The 14,662-nt window shown below is 35.0% G+C and overlaps 2 protein-coding genes and 1 pseudogene across 2 annotated transcripts; 1 reads left to right on the top strand and 2 right to left on the bottom strand.

Annotated features, from left to right (window-relative positions):
- The first annotated feature begins 1,203 nt into the window (after positions 1 to 1,203).
- LOC120344020 (uncharacterized) lies at positions 1,204 to 4,932 on the top strand. Its single transcript, XM_039413097.2, has 6 exons — positions 1,204 to 1,352; positions 1,848 to 1,984; positions 3,164 to 3,246; positions 3,496 to 3,573; positions 3,839 to 3,922; positions 4,599 to 4,932. Exons 1-6 carry the CDS (start codon positions 1,230 to 1,232, stop codon positions 4,757 to 4,759), a joined length of 666 nt encoding a protein of 221 aa, XP_039269031.2. The 5' UTR covers positions 1,204 to 1,229; the 3' UTR covers positions 4,760 to 4,932.
- A 1,068-nt stretch (positions 4,933 to 6,000) lies between these two features.
- LOC120344021 (uncharacterized) lies at positions 6,001 to 8,634 on the bottom strand. Its single transcript, XM_039413099.2, has 4 exons — positions 8,429 to 8,634; positions 7,051 to 7,200; positions 6,760 to 6,887; positions 6,001 to 6,516 (listed from the first exon to the last, which is right to left on the bottom strand). Exons 1-4 carry the CDS (start codon positions 8,576 to 8,578, stop codon positions 6,285 to 6,287), a joined length of 660 nt encoding a protein of 219 aa, XP_039269033.2. The 5' UTR covers positions 8,579 to 8,634; the 3' UTR covers positions 6,001 to 6,284.
- Positions 8,635 to 9,632: 998 nt separating this feature from the next.
- LOC120343994 (arylsulfatase J pseudogene) lies at positions 9,633 to 14,492 on the bottom strand (annotated as a pseudogene).
- Positions 14,493 to 14,662: the final 170 nt, after the last annotated feature.

The following is a 14,662-nucleotide window of genomic DNA, read 5'->3' as shown; positions in this document are numbered from 1 at the left end:
TGCTCCATCGTTTTAAATAATTGTACAGTAATAGGTTGGTTAATGTACCTAAGACAAGTCAATTTATAACTACTGATAGAGAATACTTGAAATCGGTGGGGTTATTGCTTATAATAATTTAAAATGCAGTTATGAAATCTAAATTTTTAATGTTGATATCACCAACTAAACTACCACGAGAATTGCGGATCAGTATGCTTCCCTGCTTTTCATGTAGGGGGGGAAGGGGGTGTGTCCAATTTAGGGGTGTGGTAGATATAGCTAATAAGAATGTGTTATGTATTTGATTGGCCATCTTCTCTGGTATATACATAATCTTATGGATATTTGTTAGATTTGACCTCCAACTCCATTTGACACGTTCCACCTTTACAATATTCAAATACATTTAACTTTAAGTGAGGAATCAAAGTCTGGTGTCACACTTGCAAGTTTGTATTTCAAGTATTTCATTCTTTTCTAATATTCGTGAAATTGCAACTGGAAAATTGTTTAAAAGTCTTGCATTATTGAATGACTGTTACATAAAGTAAAGTATTGCTTACGAAGTATGCCGTGCCACATCTGAGCCGGCGCTACTTCGAATCTTCCGATCCTCTTTGCCCAAATCCTAAAGCGTAATAATTATGGTTTGTTCAAAACTGCTTTCTGAGAATAAAATCTTCGACGTCACCAAAATATATATCCCACACAGAATACATTTTACTTGCATGTTAAATCAGTAAGGTTTAGTTAGTAGTTAAGGTTTGCAGAATTTTGCAGTCAATTCTGTACTATTGGCAAAATATTGTATTGAAAAACCATGTCAAAATTTTGTTAGAAAAATTTACAATTCTATTTATAGTAATAACATTTAGTATATAAATCGTCGTTACGATTTGCACAAACTGCTCTGTAAATACTTTTATCCAAACCACCAAAAAAGTTGTCGCAAACTGTCGAAATTCAGGCGCCCAAGGCAATTATTTAGAAAATTTATGCAGTAGCTAGAAAAGTATCTGAAAATATATATTGTTGTTTGGTGTTCAAATTAACATGTTTAAAATTTCAATTTATTATTAGAAAGGAGCTAGTGCTGTATTTTATTATTATTTAGGAGTGGGATATAGATTTGTGTAGGGTAAAAACTTGAAAAGTTTTGGCAGATGAATTCATTTTTACAATGCTGTTTATGTTGTATGTTATTTCAGAATACAGAATAAAAATACTTTTAGTGGCTGTACAGCAGCATGACGCTAATCTTCGATTTACGAATATATTTATTCATTCATTTATTTCTGTCGATGTCGGACATATCTTGTGGTCTATTATGTCCATACCAACCATTATACGAAAAACTAGACGTCGACCGGGTAAGTTAAGGCAGAAAATATTTTATATAGATTGTGTAATTCCGAGTATAACGTTGTTTTGTGAAATCACGTTTTTGACAAGTTTTCAATTATGCTGAGACAACATCGATAGAAAAACTTACACGGATTATGGGCATAAAACCAAGATATCCGGTATTTCAGAATCAGATACCTCCGCGATGAACTCGTCATCTTCTCATCCCTGTTCCCTTTGAAAAACCTACATTTCGCTCATATTGTTATGCGGAATTTCATTAATTTTAATCAAAACCAGGCTCCAGACATGATTTTACCGTTGAAAATATATTTTTAACTTGTTTTTATAACAATTCATCGTGATATGGAAGTCGAACAGGAAATATTTAACCAGCTTCCCTTTCTCTTTATATGTATCTCATCCGAATGTTTATTTCTACATGAAGAGTATATTGGGTATATTCAAAACTAGCACGAACTCTCTCCTATTTACAACATACATACATATCGTTGTTTCAGTTGAGCAAGTTGAATGCAACCTGGTACGATGTATTTGATATACCATACATGCAAATGGCGATCGATTGCTGGGACTGGCATACTATACGACCAGCGGAAGGTGGATTTTCGGCAAATGTAACAATGCACGTGGCTGAGTATGTTCTATTATATAAATTTATTCATTGGATCCTCGCTCTATAGGAGGCCCTTATTGGATACGTATCGGACATAACGATCGTTTTGTTGTTATGTTGTTCTTGTTCTTTGACACGTTTTGAAGAAATCGCTTTTCTTTTTGATTACTGGACCAATTGCTTTGAAATATCCAGAGGGTAAAGATGGAATTTTTCAACAGAGGGATATTCCTTTTATTTTTGCTATGACGTCATCAAAATGATGTGGCTACGTGTCCATATATTTGAACATAGCTCTCTTGTTTCCATTCGTTCTGTCTATTTCCGCCCGTATGTGCAACTGTAGCGTCTAGCAGATATTACGGACTGGATGAAATTTTTCAGGTGGTTTATTCTGTCGCCCTAGTTTTATGCGCAAATTCCGGATTGATGCTTTGTTTCCGTGTCACCAACGAAAAACTCTTTCATTTGTTGAAAAATTTAGAATTCACTCACCATTTGTCGCCACTTTCCCGTCAACCTACTTGAAAATTGAACTCCGAGAGAACGACCTCCGCGGAAAAAAATACTCTTTTGAATGAGCCCTCGTTCAACTAGATAATTAATAAACCAGGGAAACATCAGGAATTTTAGTATAGTTTTGGTTACCCGGTCTTTATTACGCTGCTTGTGCAGATCTGCAATTTTGCATGCGTGGCCACTTAATGCTGGAGTGAAATCTGTCAGTATGTAGCAAATTCAAAAAGTTGCCTGTTGGGTCGCACAGCAAAAATTGGAAGTGTTAGTTATGCTCTTCGGCATTTTAATGGCACAAAAAGCACACTCCCCTGTTACCCGTTGGTAACTGTGAAACGATGGGATTCTCGAGCATCGGCGGAGATCTATACTGGGCGCATTCGCCCTTCAGTCTATTTGGATTCTAGTAGAAGATGAATGATTTGGGTAGTGAATGAATTCGTATGCAAACCATTTGCTACAATTTTTTTTATTCCAGCAATCTCTCTCATATTATCGTAGTCCATTGTAATGGACATATATTTGTATAAACCATCTGCTCATATTTCTTCAGTATCCAGTGATGCGTACGCGCCTGATTTTATTGTCATATTGCCCAGAGAACAAACTGTATTGTGGTATCGCATGCCTAGTTTACGAGTCTAATGTATAATGTGATTCATACCATTTTAAAAATGTACACAGAAAACCTCTAGAAGATCATCTGTATGTGTTCGTTCACTTCATTGAAAATCGTGATGGAACATACAGCTTGAACCAAGAACATAGTATGTGATAATCTAATGTAATAACTAAATAGTTGAAGTATTTCCATTATTATATCACATTTATTAATGCTGTTATGTAATTAGTTTTCCTAGTATATGCATGTGAGTAAAAATGTTCATAAATACTTATAGAGCATATCTTATACATGATTTTTTTTTAACAATTTATTGAATGAAATCTTTTATGAATATTTTATTTTATACGAAATCATTAATTTCTAATTATAGTTATTTCTTTTTCTATTTTAGAAAAAGCTTACGCTACCAACACTAAACAAGCAGTTTCGCATAAAGCTACCCAGCAAACACTTGAGGGTCTCGATAATCGTAAGTTCTGACATTTGTTTAAAAAATTGTTATTGATCGAATATAATTTTTATAATATTCTCCAAGGGAACATTAAAGGACCATACATTGGCGGATCACCCGTGTCTTGGTATCAGTTATACAAACGTATGTCGGGCGTCGTTCAATTTATATTGGTCACCGCGCCATAACGTGACTTGAATGTTTTTGTATTGCTAGAAAAATAACCATAATTTACAATATTTACTTTTATCTAAATAGAGTATTATGTATTTTTTTCATCTAGTGAATGAAGCTATTTTCTCTTCGAAATTTTTCTTCTTGACTGATTATGAGAACTATTTCATTGCATCATTTTGTGGACCCGACGGTACGTTTTATATAGAGTAGTATCAGTGCACTTTATATATCATTTATGCACTTTACGATATCCAAGTAAGGCAATGTAGAAACTACGCAATGACAACCAAACAATCAAGAATGAAACCATATAATGCGTTACCTAGGAATTGACATACTACAAAATATTAATAACGTGATTAAACAGAGATATGATATGGGTCCAGATCCACCCAATTAAAAAAGGATAAAAAAAAATACCCTCGCCACCGCTAAAAATAAAATCATGAGTAATAATCCAGTTAGGTTATAAGAAATACAGATTGCGCAGGAAATTCAAATCATTCCTAACCCGAACCCTAACTGTATAATAACCTATTATTTATTTTAAAACATTGCCGGAGGGTTTTTCTCAAACGTCACATTTTTTTGCATTCGTGGCGAGGGCTTTCTACGGAAGATCAAAAAAATAAATTGTGAAGAGAACCTATGCCATGGCATATATCGTAATTGAAAAATTGTGCAATTTAAGGATTATTGACAAGCCTAGGCCAAATGATAATCATATATATACATTAACTACCTGGATAATCACTGACTCCAGCGTAAGGTCAATAAACATCGACGACTGCCCTGTGTTTATTGATTTCTCAGTAATCAAATTACATTCTTGAGATAATTATTAAAATATACCCATCTACGTTTAGGTCTTGGTAATATCGTTAAAAACAGAAATGCACATCCAACTGCAGGAGACATTTTGAATATCTGGAACGCTTTGAGTGAACAGGGCGAAATTCCAAAGCTAGATGTGGAATTCAAGAAGATTTGTGTTTCTAGACATTATACTGCAAATCATGGCTTGTAGTGACACATAAACATCTGAATCTTGTGCATTATAAACCTATGTCCTTCTCTGTAAAACCTTCTCTGTATTCGAGAACTAACATCTTGGACTTTTTGTAACAGAGACAGACATTAAGTATAGACATAGATCGTTGCAAATATTCGTGTGACAAAGCCATATGCAATCTTTTATGCAACCTGAAAATACATTTTACAATTCATATTCTGTTAAAATTCAGATCTATTTGCCCTCACAAACGGAATTATGAATAAATGTATACGATTGCTGGAAAGGTTGCGTTTAGGTGTCATTTGGGAGTTTTACTTCTACTCCCCCGTCTCATATCATCAATTTCTAGCTAAGTTAGTAGCCTACCTACACCAGTGTCAAATAATTTTAAGAGCAATGGTTTTTCGAGATATCAGACAGAAACCACGTTCGTGCATGCCGTGTGCCTACAGCTTGAGAGGGCGTGCATGGGCAGGGCAGTCGACATCTGTGCCGTTTCGAAGGGTGCATTGACAATAAGAACCGCACCAGGCTTGTTCATAGAAACGGGATTCCCATGGGATAAAGCAGGCATTAATGGGATGGGACAGAACAATATATGTTCCATGAACAAGCCCAGTTATTACTTATCGATTTTAATCGGTAGGTATGTTGATAGGTATTTGTCTGTCTGTCTGTTTGTCTATTAGATGCACGCCATATCTCACGAAAGCGAGATTGAATCTGCTCCAGATTATGCATGTACGTCATCTTATCTCGGACCAGAAGCCTATTGATTTTGGGCGAATTATGTCATATAATTAGCGAGTTATCAATCGATTATTGATGAAGTGATCTAGATTTATGTAAAGCGAGAGAATTTTGAGACCCGCCGAGTGTGTGTGTGCGATGCGCAGTGCGCAAGTTACAAGAACCGATGAATCGAAACTGCAGTTTCTGTTTTGGGGGATCCCCTAAATATCGATCGATAAGTCTTCGGTTTCCAACCGATATTCTCGTTTAAATCTTAGCTTGTAACATCTTCAATATATATATATATTTTATCTGATACCTGCAATAATCGTTCTGGTAAATCAATGAGGATATATCTATATATATAGAGAGAGACTTTGGTATTATGCAATAGCAATTTAAACGTTCATTGGGGCAAAAATAACATGACTTCATGAGTGGATGAATGAATGTACAATATTATCATCTTCTGTATGAAATTTAGTCTCTGCCGGATTCGCAAACAAAATTAATACGCGACATAATTTACTATTATATATTTATAACGATTTAATATTATCAAAAAATGTAATTTTTAAGTGAAAATTTACGGACAAGCCATAAACTAATTTCTCATCTGTCAAAATGTGAGTTTAGTTTTTAAGACGAAAAAGATAGAAAATTTGTGAAATGAGAGCAAACTGTGATTTTAGACAACGAAGCCAGAACAATTAGACAACATATGGTTTAGCAGTTTGAAATGTAAATTTGCTGGTGTTAATCTCCAGAAAGTATAATAACATCATATTCGTGGGACTTTAATTAACTAAAGATGACTGTTTAACCTCATAATAGTTTCATCATCTACATCACATTTAGAAAGAATAAGAACATGATTTGGTGGTTTCAATCCCGAAAATAACTTTTGTCCGGTCACAGAGTCTCTGTATTCTCTTAAATCCATTCGTCTTATAGCTTTAAAATGAGGAGGAACGTTTTCGTACGCTTGAAAACCGACAAGTTTTTTGATTTTATTGCGTTTGGCATGCTCGAAGGTTCTGAAAGAAACAAGCAATAACTAAATGAAAGAATTCCATCTACCAGTATATTAAATGACAATCGTGTTTACTTCCCATCGATGAGTTTGAGTCGTTCGTTATCATCGATCTTTTTCCTCTACACGAGATTCAATGAAAACAATCTAGTGGATATAAGTAATGTTTTTTGTCTGATTTCTTATCTTTTTTTTGCACTTATTTTATTTTGTAAATACATTTATCGGTACAGATATTCAAGCTTACTTCCAAAATAATTCATTTGTCACACCCAAGCTGCGATATTTTGGATGAGCTACTGACATTTTCATTTCCCAGTATTCGGTTGTTCCAAGAATATCAGGAAGATCATCTTGGCCGAGATATATCATCATCTAAAAAAATATTTATTCTGTGTTCACGAATACACACGCATATGTATGGAGATGGTATATGATTTTTTGTATCAAATATATTAAACCTATTCAGATGAATAAAACATGAATTTCCTTTTTGTGGCGAAATTCCTGAAGCTTTAGATATGAAGTTTAAGATTACCCTGTTAATTGCATCTATTTTTTCGTGTGATTTCAATGTATTTTCAAATGTATTTTTCTCGTTTTCGTCTGGTTTCACATTTACGAAAACTGCAACTATTTGGTCTAATTCATCGAATGCCCCAAATGAGTTTCCTTGTTTCAAGAATGACTGAAAATAAGAAATTATTTCAAATAAATATTGATAGATATGATTTACATTTAAGCTTAAAGTTGGGTTATCACGGAAATATTTTTTGAGGGATTCAATTCTATATGTTTTATCATAAATTTTGACGCTTACAACTCACATAAAGTCGATATAGTTTACTACATATGAATTTTTGAAAACTACTAAAAAACGCTCATCGCGTAGTTGACAAAAACAGTAGTGTAATGCAGAGCTAGAGATCAGTAACAGCGTATAGGAAATAGGAATACAATGAATATCTGAGCAATGCTGCAGTGCTGAGCTTTACCTTTCTGTCTGTCGATCTCATCCTGCACTTGTATACGTTAATGTAATTTTTAAGAATAAATGTGCTCCAGTTCACACTTGCTATGAATAACTCACAGCCCAGCTATCATCTACCGGTACACCTCGTACTGATCATTTGAGAATTGATGCTAGAGAACAATAGAAAAATAGATTCTTAATCCATTCCCGTGTCGTTTCCAGGATAAGGGAAACTCTTGCATCCCGCCACAGGCTAGATTTCTATCTCCATAACTGTAGCCAAAACTTCTCGGTCTATCTAAAAATAAAGTTTCTGCTCGCATATCAGTGACAGCACATACAGAATAAATTCATTTGCGTTCAATTGGACTCTGTTGACTTTGCAAAATGCGAATCTCAAGATCGAAGTTCAATTTATGTGAGCGTTGAACGCCAAAAATCTTGAAAATTTACATAGAATGAAATTCGTATCAAAATTATTTCCGTGATAACCCAACTTTGTGATTGTACTCAACATTTAAAACGACTTTACCACCGCCCTTTATCGGACGAAAGTTAAATTCTGATTGAAGGTTTTGCGAGAGTAGCCCCATGCGTCAAGAAGTTGGCACGAATATTATCGCGAAAGAATGCATGTTTGCAAGATTGTAGCTTCGCTAGAACGGACTCCTGTGATTCTTGAGTTACGGCTAACGATTCCTTCGAGAATGTAGTTTTGCAAAAACTAACTTGTTGAAAATATGATGTTATCCGAACTAATTAAAAAAAATTTAGACTTTTAGACAAGCAATAGACTTTTAGAACAATGTAGTATTATGAATATATACGCGGGAGTCCAAATTTGTAAAAATACATTGTCGCAAAAGTTTGTTTACGCTTCCTTACTCGACCGAAATGGTGGAATCCACTACTATCATCTACACGTAAAGAAAAGTGTTCTAACCTCTATACGCGAGTAATACGTATCTCGTAGATCTTCATTTTTTATCCCAAGGTATTTCGTGAGAGGAAATTTGTTGGTATAATATTTCTCCAGAAGTTTGCGAACAGCTTCAACGTCTTCTGATGTTAGAATTCTATATTTGAGATCCATCTATAAATTTTATTATGTATGACTCAAGCATATAATCATTTGAGTTTTATCTGACATGTTCTATAAAACACTACATGTTCTATAAAAATAGTGAGAAAAGAACATTAAATAATCCTAAAGCAAACTTTCTTTCAGTAATATATCAATCCCAATTGTCTTTTTATCAACTTGCTAGATTGCAAATAACGAAATGCATTTTCTCCAGTTTTATTTACATAATTCTACGATTCCTATCGAAACCAAACTGCAAAATATACCATACGTTTCGCAACAGAAGCGCTTTTTCAAGGCTTAAAACTTTTTAATCGTGACAGATTTGATAAATTGCTCCATTCGTAAACATTATTCTTTGACTTAATGTCATTTGCAAACAGTAAATCCTGTCATTGCGCTATAGATACTATCCGTAATATTTACTCATGTGATCCAAAAACCACGACACTGTTTGTGCAGTGTATGAAATAATCATGAAGTGCCAGGGTTAAAAAGTAACCAGAAGCCTCCAATTCGAATACATGGCATGAATGCTCATATATACTATAAATGTCAGTGTAAACATTTATTGCTAGCTTGAAACAAAATCGCACTGACCCAAGCTTGGGACGGCGATAAGATTATCTCACCATCTTTACAGTGAGTGTTTACTGCAATAGCGTACTTTTATATGTTTTTATTGTAGCCCACAAAAATCCTATATTCGTTCCTATTTACAAGTTGCACGACTAGCATTTTTAATAATGGCAACACGTGAATATGAATTTCGGACTTTTGTATGTGATATGATCAATAGTCACTTTGTTGACAAGGTCACGAAGGCAGAGGTGCTCGGTGTCAGCTGGGAAGGAAAAAAAACAAATCTACTCAAATGAAAAATATATTAGTTAAAACCTTGCCCCGACTCCACACACGACCCTAAATAATATAAACAGGTGAAACAATGAAAGGCGAAATATAGTTCCATCATAATAGTTATTTGCTTTGGTTAGTGATACGCTTACATTCTAATGCGATTAGGTAATAAGTGCAACAATAATATAGGATCACAGGTGACTGCTAAAGAATTCTGACATTTATTTTCGTCGTGCAAAAACCGATATGAAACATAAAGCGAGAAAAAAAAAAATACATTTAATAAATTGCAAAAACGGACAAAAGAGGTTACGAAATAATCAAGGAGTCATCTAGTCAGCGAAACCCTTTGTGTTAATTACAGCAGCATGTAGCTAAGGAGTAACTCAAAATGTAATCTTTATTCAATTATATCAAATCATAGAAACAACAACAACAATAGATTCTAAATAAACTACCGGTATGGGTAGGAGGTGAACCAGAATGATATATCGGATATTACTTGCGTGACGTACTTGCGACATCTGTGAAATGTTCAGTAGTGTTATTATTTTCTTCTACATTACATCCATACATAATTTAACATGGTTTGGTGGATTCAGAAAATATCTTTTTTCCTGTCACAGAGTCTGTGTATTCGCTCAGCTCAATTCGTATTATGACATACAATTCAAGAGGATTATCTGTTGGTTGTTCGTAAGGTTGAAAACACACGAGTTATTCGATATTTTTTCGCTTCGGAAGTTCGATGGTTCTACAATATAAATAAAATGAAAGAGAAGGCCAAAGTATAGAGTACTATTTCAAAAAATATGCCCATTTGATTTTCTTATGCAGTGAAATGTAATGTCGAATTAAAGACATGATCGGTAGATCATCTTAACCGAGATGTTTCATTAGCTATGTAGACGTTTGAAAATTTTTATTAATTAAACTCATACCCACCAAATATTCTTGACTATAGAACAATGCAACAAGATATGATAAGTTATTAGATGAATCAAGCTGTTAAACCAGCCTGTTCTTTGCAAATGGCAAAATCGTGAAAACCCATTGGTGATTATAATCTATATAGCACGGAGAAAAGCAGTATGGTAAAAGTAATATTTTAAATGTCCCAGAGCGATTGCATCTTTTTTCTCTCTCATTTCCCTGGGATTTCAACGTCTTTTCATAATCCATTTTTTCATTTTCTTCATATTTACGATTTTACGAAAATTTTGCAACACGTGTAACTTAATAATTAGGCGTGTAACTTGACACTGTAACTCTGAGCGAGTATTGCAGATTTTCATCAGTAAGGCGTATTCCGTGCTTAGTTCCTTGTGAAGTTCATGTCAAAAAATGTTGATTCACAAAGATAGCTTGAACTAAACACTGATCTCGTGACAGAGGATTGCTGTTTGATTTAAATGTCGGGCTTTTCTGCCTGTACTGCGCTGGCAAATGGATAGTGACAAGATGTGAAATGTCTCTTCGCTTTGTCGTTGCTATAATCGCCCCGCAAATGAGACATACGCAGACTGTTTTGTATGGTGGTAAAAGGAAGAAAATGGTAGGTTTTATTTCGTTTTTCTTTTAAATCAATAATTGTATTATTGGCATTGCTTCTCCACAAATCAACGGATACGAAAAAACGGGGGTTCGCAGAAGGTGACATCTGTGTGATGTCATAATTGGGAGAGTATTAAATGACCCGTCACATTACTGAGGTCAAATTAAAGTTAGGATGATCGTTACCATAATAAACAACATAGTGTCATTCCCAGTTCCCAGATAAGACATAAGTGTGATTTATACAAGAATAACATGACAAAAATTAATTGATGTAGCTTACTTATAAACGCCGTTATTAAGCTTATTTTGAAACAGACCTGCGGGCGACTCATGTGGTCTTCGCGGTCGACTTGGTGCCCGCGGGCAACGGGTTGGTGACCCCTGCATTAGAGTGATTTTGTTGTCGTCTTGCTCTGGTCTGAGGCAGGCCCGGACATAAAGCGATGATTTTGTAAGTTGTCATCGCATTTGGTGCTTGTTGTGATAAGATTTTTTGCAAATATAGATTCTGCTCCAATAAAAAATACAGAAAAACCCCCCAAAAAACTTGATTATAAATATTCTCCATGTTTTACAACAGGCAGATCTTTAAAATAAACCAAAAACGATTTCATACATGCTGGTAATACGAGCCTGTGCAAGCAAGTGGTGCACAGAAAGCAATTAAGAAAATAGGCGATATGAAACTAATGAATCTATAATATAAAAATTAACTAATACTAATGAAAATATACTGAGCCAAGGTATAATTTGACCACATTTAAACATTCTTACTTGAATTTGTTTTCATTAAATCAGTCATAGATCATAAGAAATCCGAGTTGTTTGCTAATACCTTTACCTATTGGCTTATTTCAAAATTCAGTTCAGCCATTTTTCTGTCAGTCAAGTTTCTTATCACACAGAAAAAAATTGAAATCGCGATGTTACAAACGAGAAAATTTTGCAACTTGTTGCCATTTAATCTTCGAAATACTACAAACTTTTTCAGGAAACTTTATTTTTTTGCCCATCCAGGGCGCCCAAAATCCACAGTGAAATTCGGGATTAGACAAGGTAGAGGAATCTGGAAACACAACTGGAACTGACGTGCTGTTGTATTGTGCAAGTTTTTTGAGAAGCCAAGCTACAATACCCGGGTGGCGTGATGCCAAATTCTTTTTTTCAGAAGGATCTTTTCTGATATTATACAGTTGAACGAGGCCTCGTGTCGACGACGGAATCGACTTCAAGTCGTATTCAGGAGGCGGTATCCAATCGCCTATACCAGGATTTCCTGTTATCAATTTCCATGTCCCGTGCCGTATAGCAGCTTTTATTCTTACGTCGAATACGTTCAAAGTTGTATTTCTGTCCTCTCTTACTAGTTCCATAGTCAGTGGATCAATATTATGAAGAATCTCCCGTCTTTTTGAAATGCCTTTCTGTGATAAAATATTCCACTGATTAATCCCGTCTAAAGGCGGAGTATTCCTCAAAATCGGACATTTTGAAGCATGTAGTAACGTGGGCATCCAATCGCTTATATGAAAGAGTCCATTAACTGCGGGCTTCAGTTTTTTAATATGACCCCCATTAACAAATCCTACTGCTTTGATTCCGCCTTCCCAAAGCGTCTTTTTCGTCCCTCTCAGTGGCCAATTGTTTCCGCCAAAAAATGGTGTACCTCCGTTGTCAGTAGAGAATATAAATATTGTGTTGTCCCACAAAGATGCTTTTTTCAAATTCCGTTCCAGCTTACATATGGATTTATCCATATAAGAGACCATTCGAGCGTATATTCGTCTATTCTTATTGCTTATGTGACCATAATGATTAGATAATCCGGGTGGGTTTTCTAATGGAGCATGGGGCGCTTGATGGGCCAAATATAAAAATAGTGGTTTGCTTTTATTATGTCTTGTAATGATATCACTGGCTTTGTCAGAGTAAATGTCCGTTGAGTATTTTCCAAAATAATTCATTGTAGGACCAAACTGAGAGTCGTACATGGTGAATCCTTTTAAAGCATTGTCTTTCTTGACGTGGTAATAATAAGATGCACCCCCAGTTAAGATTCCAAAAAAACTGTCGAAACCCCGTTTCCATGGCAAGTACTTGTTTTTGTAGAAGCCGAGATGCCATTTTCCAATCATGTGTGTCTTGTATCCACAAGCTTTAAGTTGTTCTGGCAGTAAAATGTTATCCAAAGGTAGTCCATAAGGCTTACTAGGTGATATGTTACTATGCTGCATTCCGGTGTGTATTTGATAACGTCCACTCATTAGTTGAGTCCGACTGGGTGTACATGTTGGTTGCACGTAATAATTCTCGAGCCTTGTACCTGTGGTTGCTAATTTATCTATGCACGGAGTTTTTATGTCCGAACCTCTATGATAACCAACATCGTTGTACCCTAAATCATCTGCTAATACAAACACTATGTGAGGTCGATTTTTTACCTCAACTTTTCCTAACGCCAATCGAACAGAAAGCAATATTTTTATCGACAACAGCAGTGTAATCATATAATAGTTTTTCAAGTTTTTGAATTTCATCTAGAATTAAGTTTAAGCAATGTAAGAAAGTGCAAACAATACTTCGGAGGAGTTAGAAATTGTAGATACGAACATCAAATTAAGTATACTTGATAAGAAAGTGGAAACCAATTTTTATGTGACTAGAAAAAAAATAAACGTACATTATATATCAACATATAAATTTTACGTCTTCTTTTTACCTTTGTCTATTCTAGCAAAATACCGGAATGGTGTAAATAAACTGTGACATTTTTGAGCGTAGGACACCTGATTAACAAAGGTTTATCTTCCGTGTGCAGAAATCCAATTTACTCGTATCGTGTTAGTTACTTGTGCACAATTGAAAGCTTTTATTCACCCCAACCCTGTTAATTATAAAACAAACTATATATGAACGTACGTACGTATGTTTGTGTCACGAGTATTCCGCGTTGCCAAGAGTACAAAAAATGATATTGAGATCTGATAAAGGCAAGCGCAATTGTATAACATTAGCCACATCGACTGAAATGAATCTATCATTAATTTAGTTATATTAATTTGATATCTTTCCTTCTCTAGTTTTGGCAAATATCACTAGAGTATATTTAGTTGGTTGGCACCAGTTTGCTTGGCGCTGCAGCTTTAATGCAGCTCTACACGTCAGTCAGGTTAACCGTTCACCTAAATTGGTTTTATGCAAGCGAAATAAAGCATAAATATCCAATAAACACATAGCAAACGACAACGTACGCCTTTGTCAAAAATTGATGATTGATGTTTTTCAGACAACTATCAGAGACACTTGTATCAAACAACCAATGCTCGTGAACAACTTTAATGCTAGCATCTGCCTTCTGAATACGTATACAGTACTGACAATGCAATCGCCGTCAAGGAAGCTGCCTCTGCGACCCTTTTGTTATATATAATATAAAATATCTCCCGCCTCAAACGCTTAATACGTTTGTAACTGCATCACATTCGAATTTTGTTTATCGATACATTCGCAAAATTTCTCAATACACGCAAGCTTTAAATAGTAAGGCATACTCTGATAATACACACTTAGAGGTTCCCGGCGAAAACAAGAACTAAGTGACGCAATCGCCCCGGGCCAACTTCATCATAAACGTAGTCGTACATTTGCTTCAATTGCTTCTGTTTAAATGATGAGCTA

The sequence above is a fragment of the Styela clava genome, chromosome 5 (assembly GCF_964204865.1).
Source record: "Styela clava chromosome 5, kaStyClav1.hap1.2, whole genome shotgun sequence".
Lineage (NCBI taxonomy): Eukaryota > Metazoa > Chordata > Ascidiacea > Stolidobranchia > Styelidae > Styela > Styela clava.
This window is presented reverse-complemented; position numbering and strand designations above follow the sequence as displayed.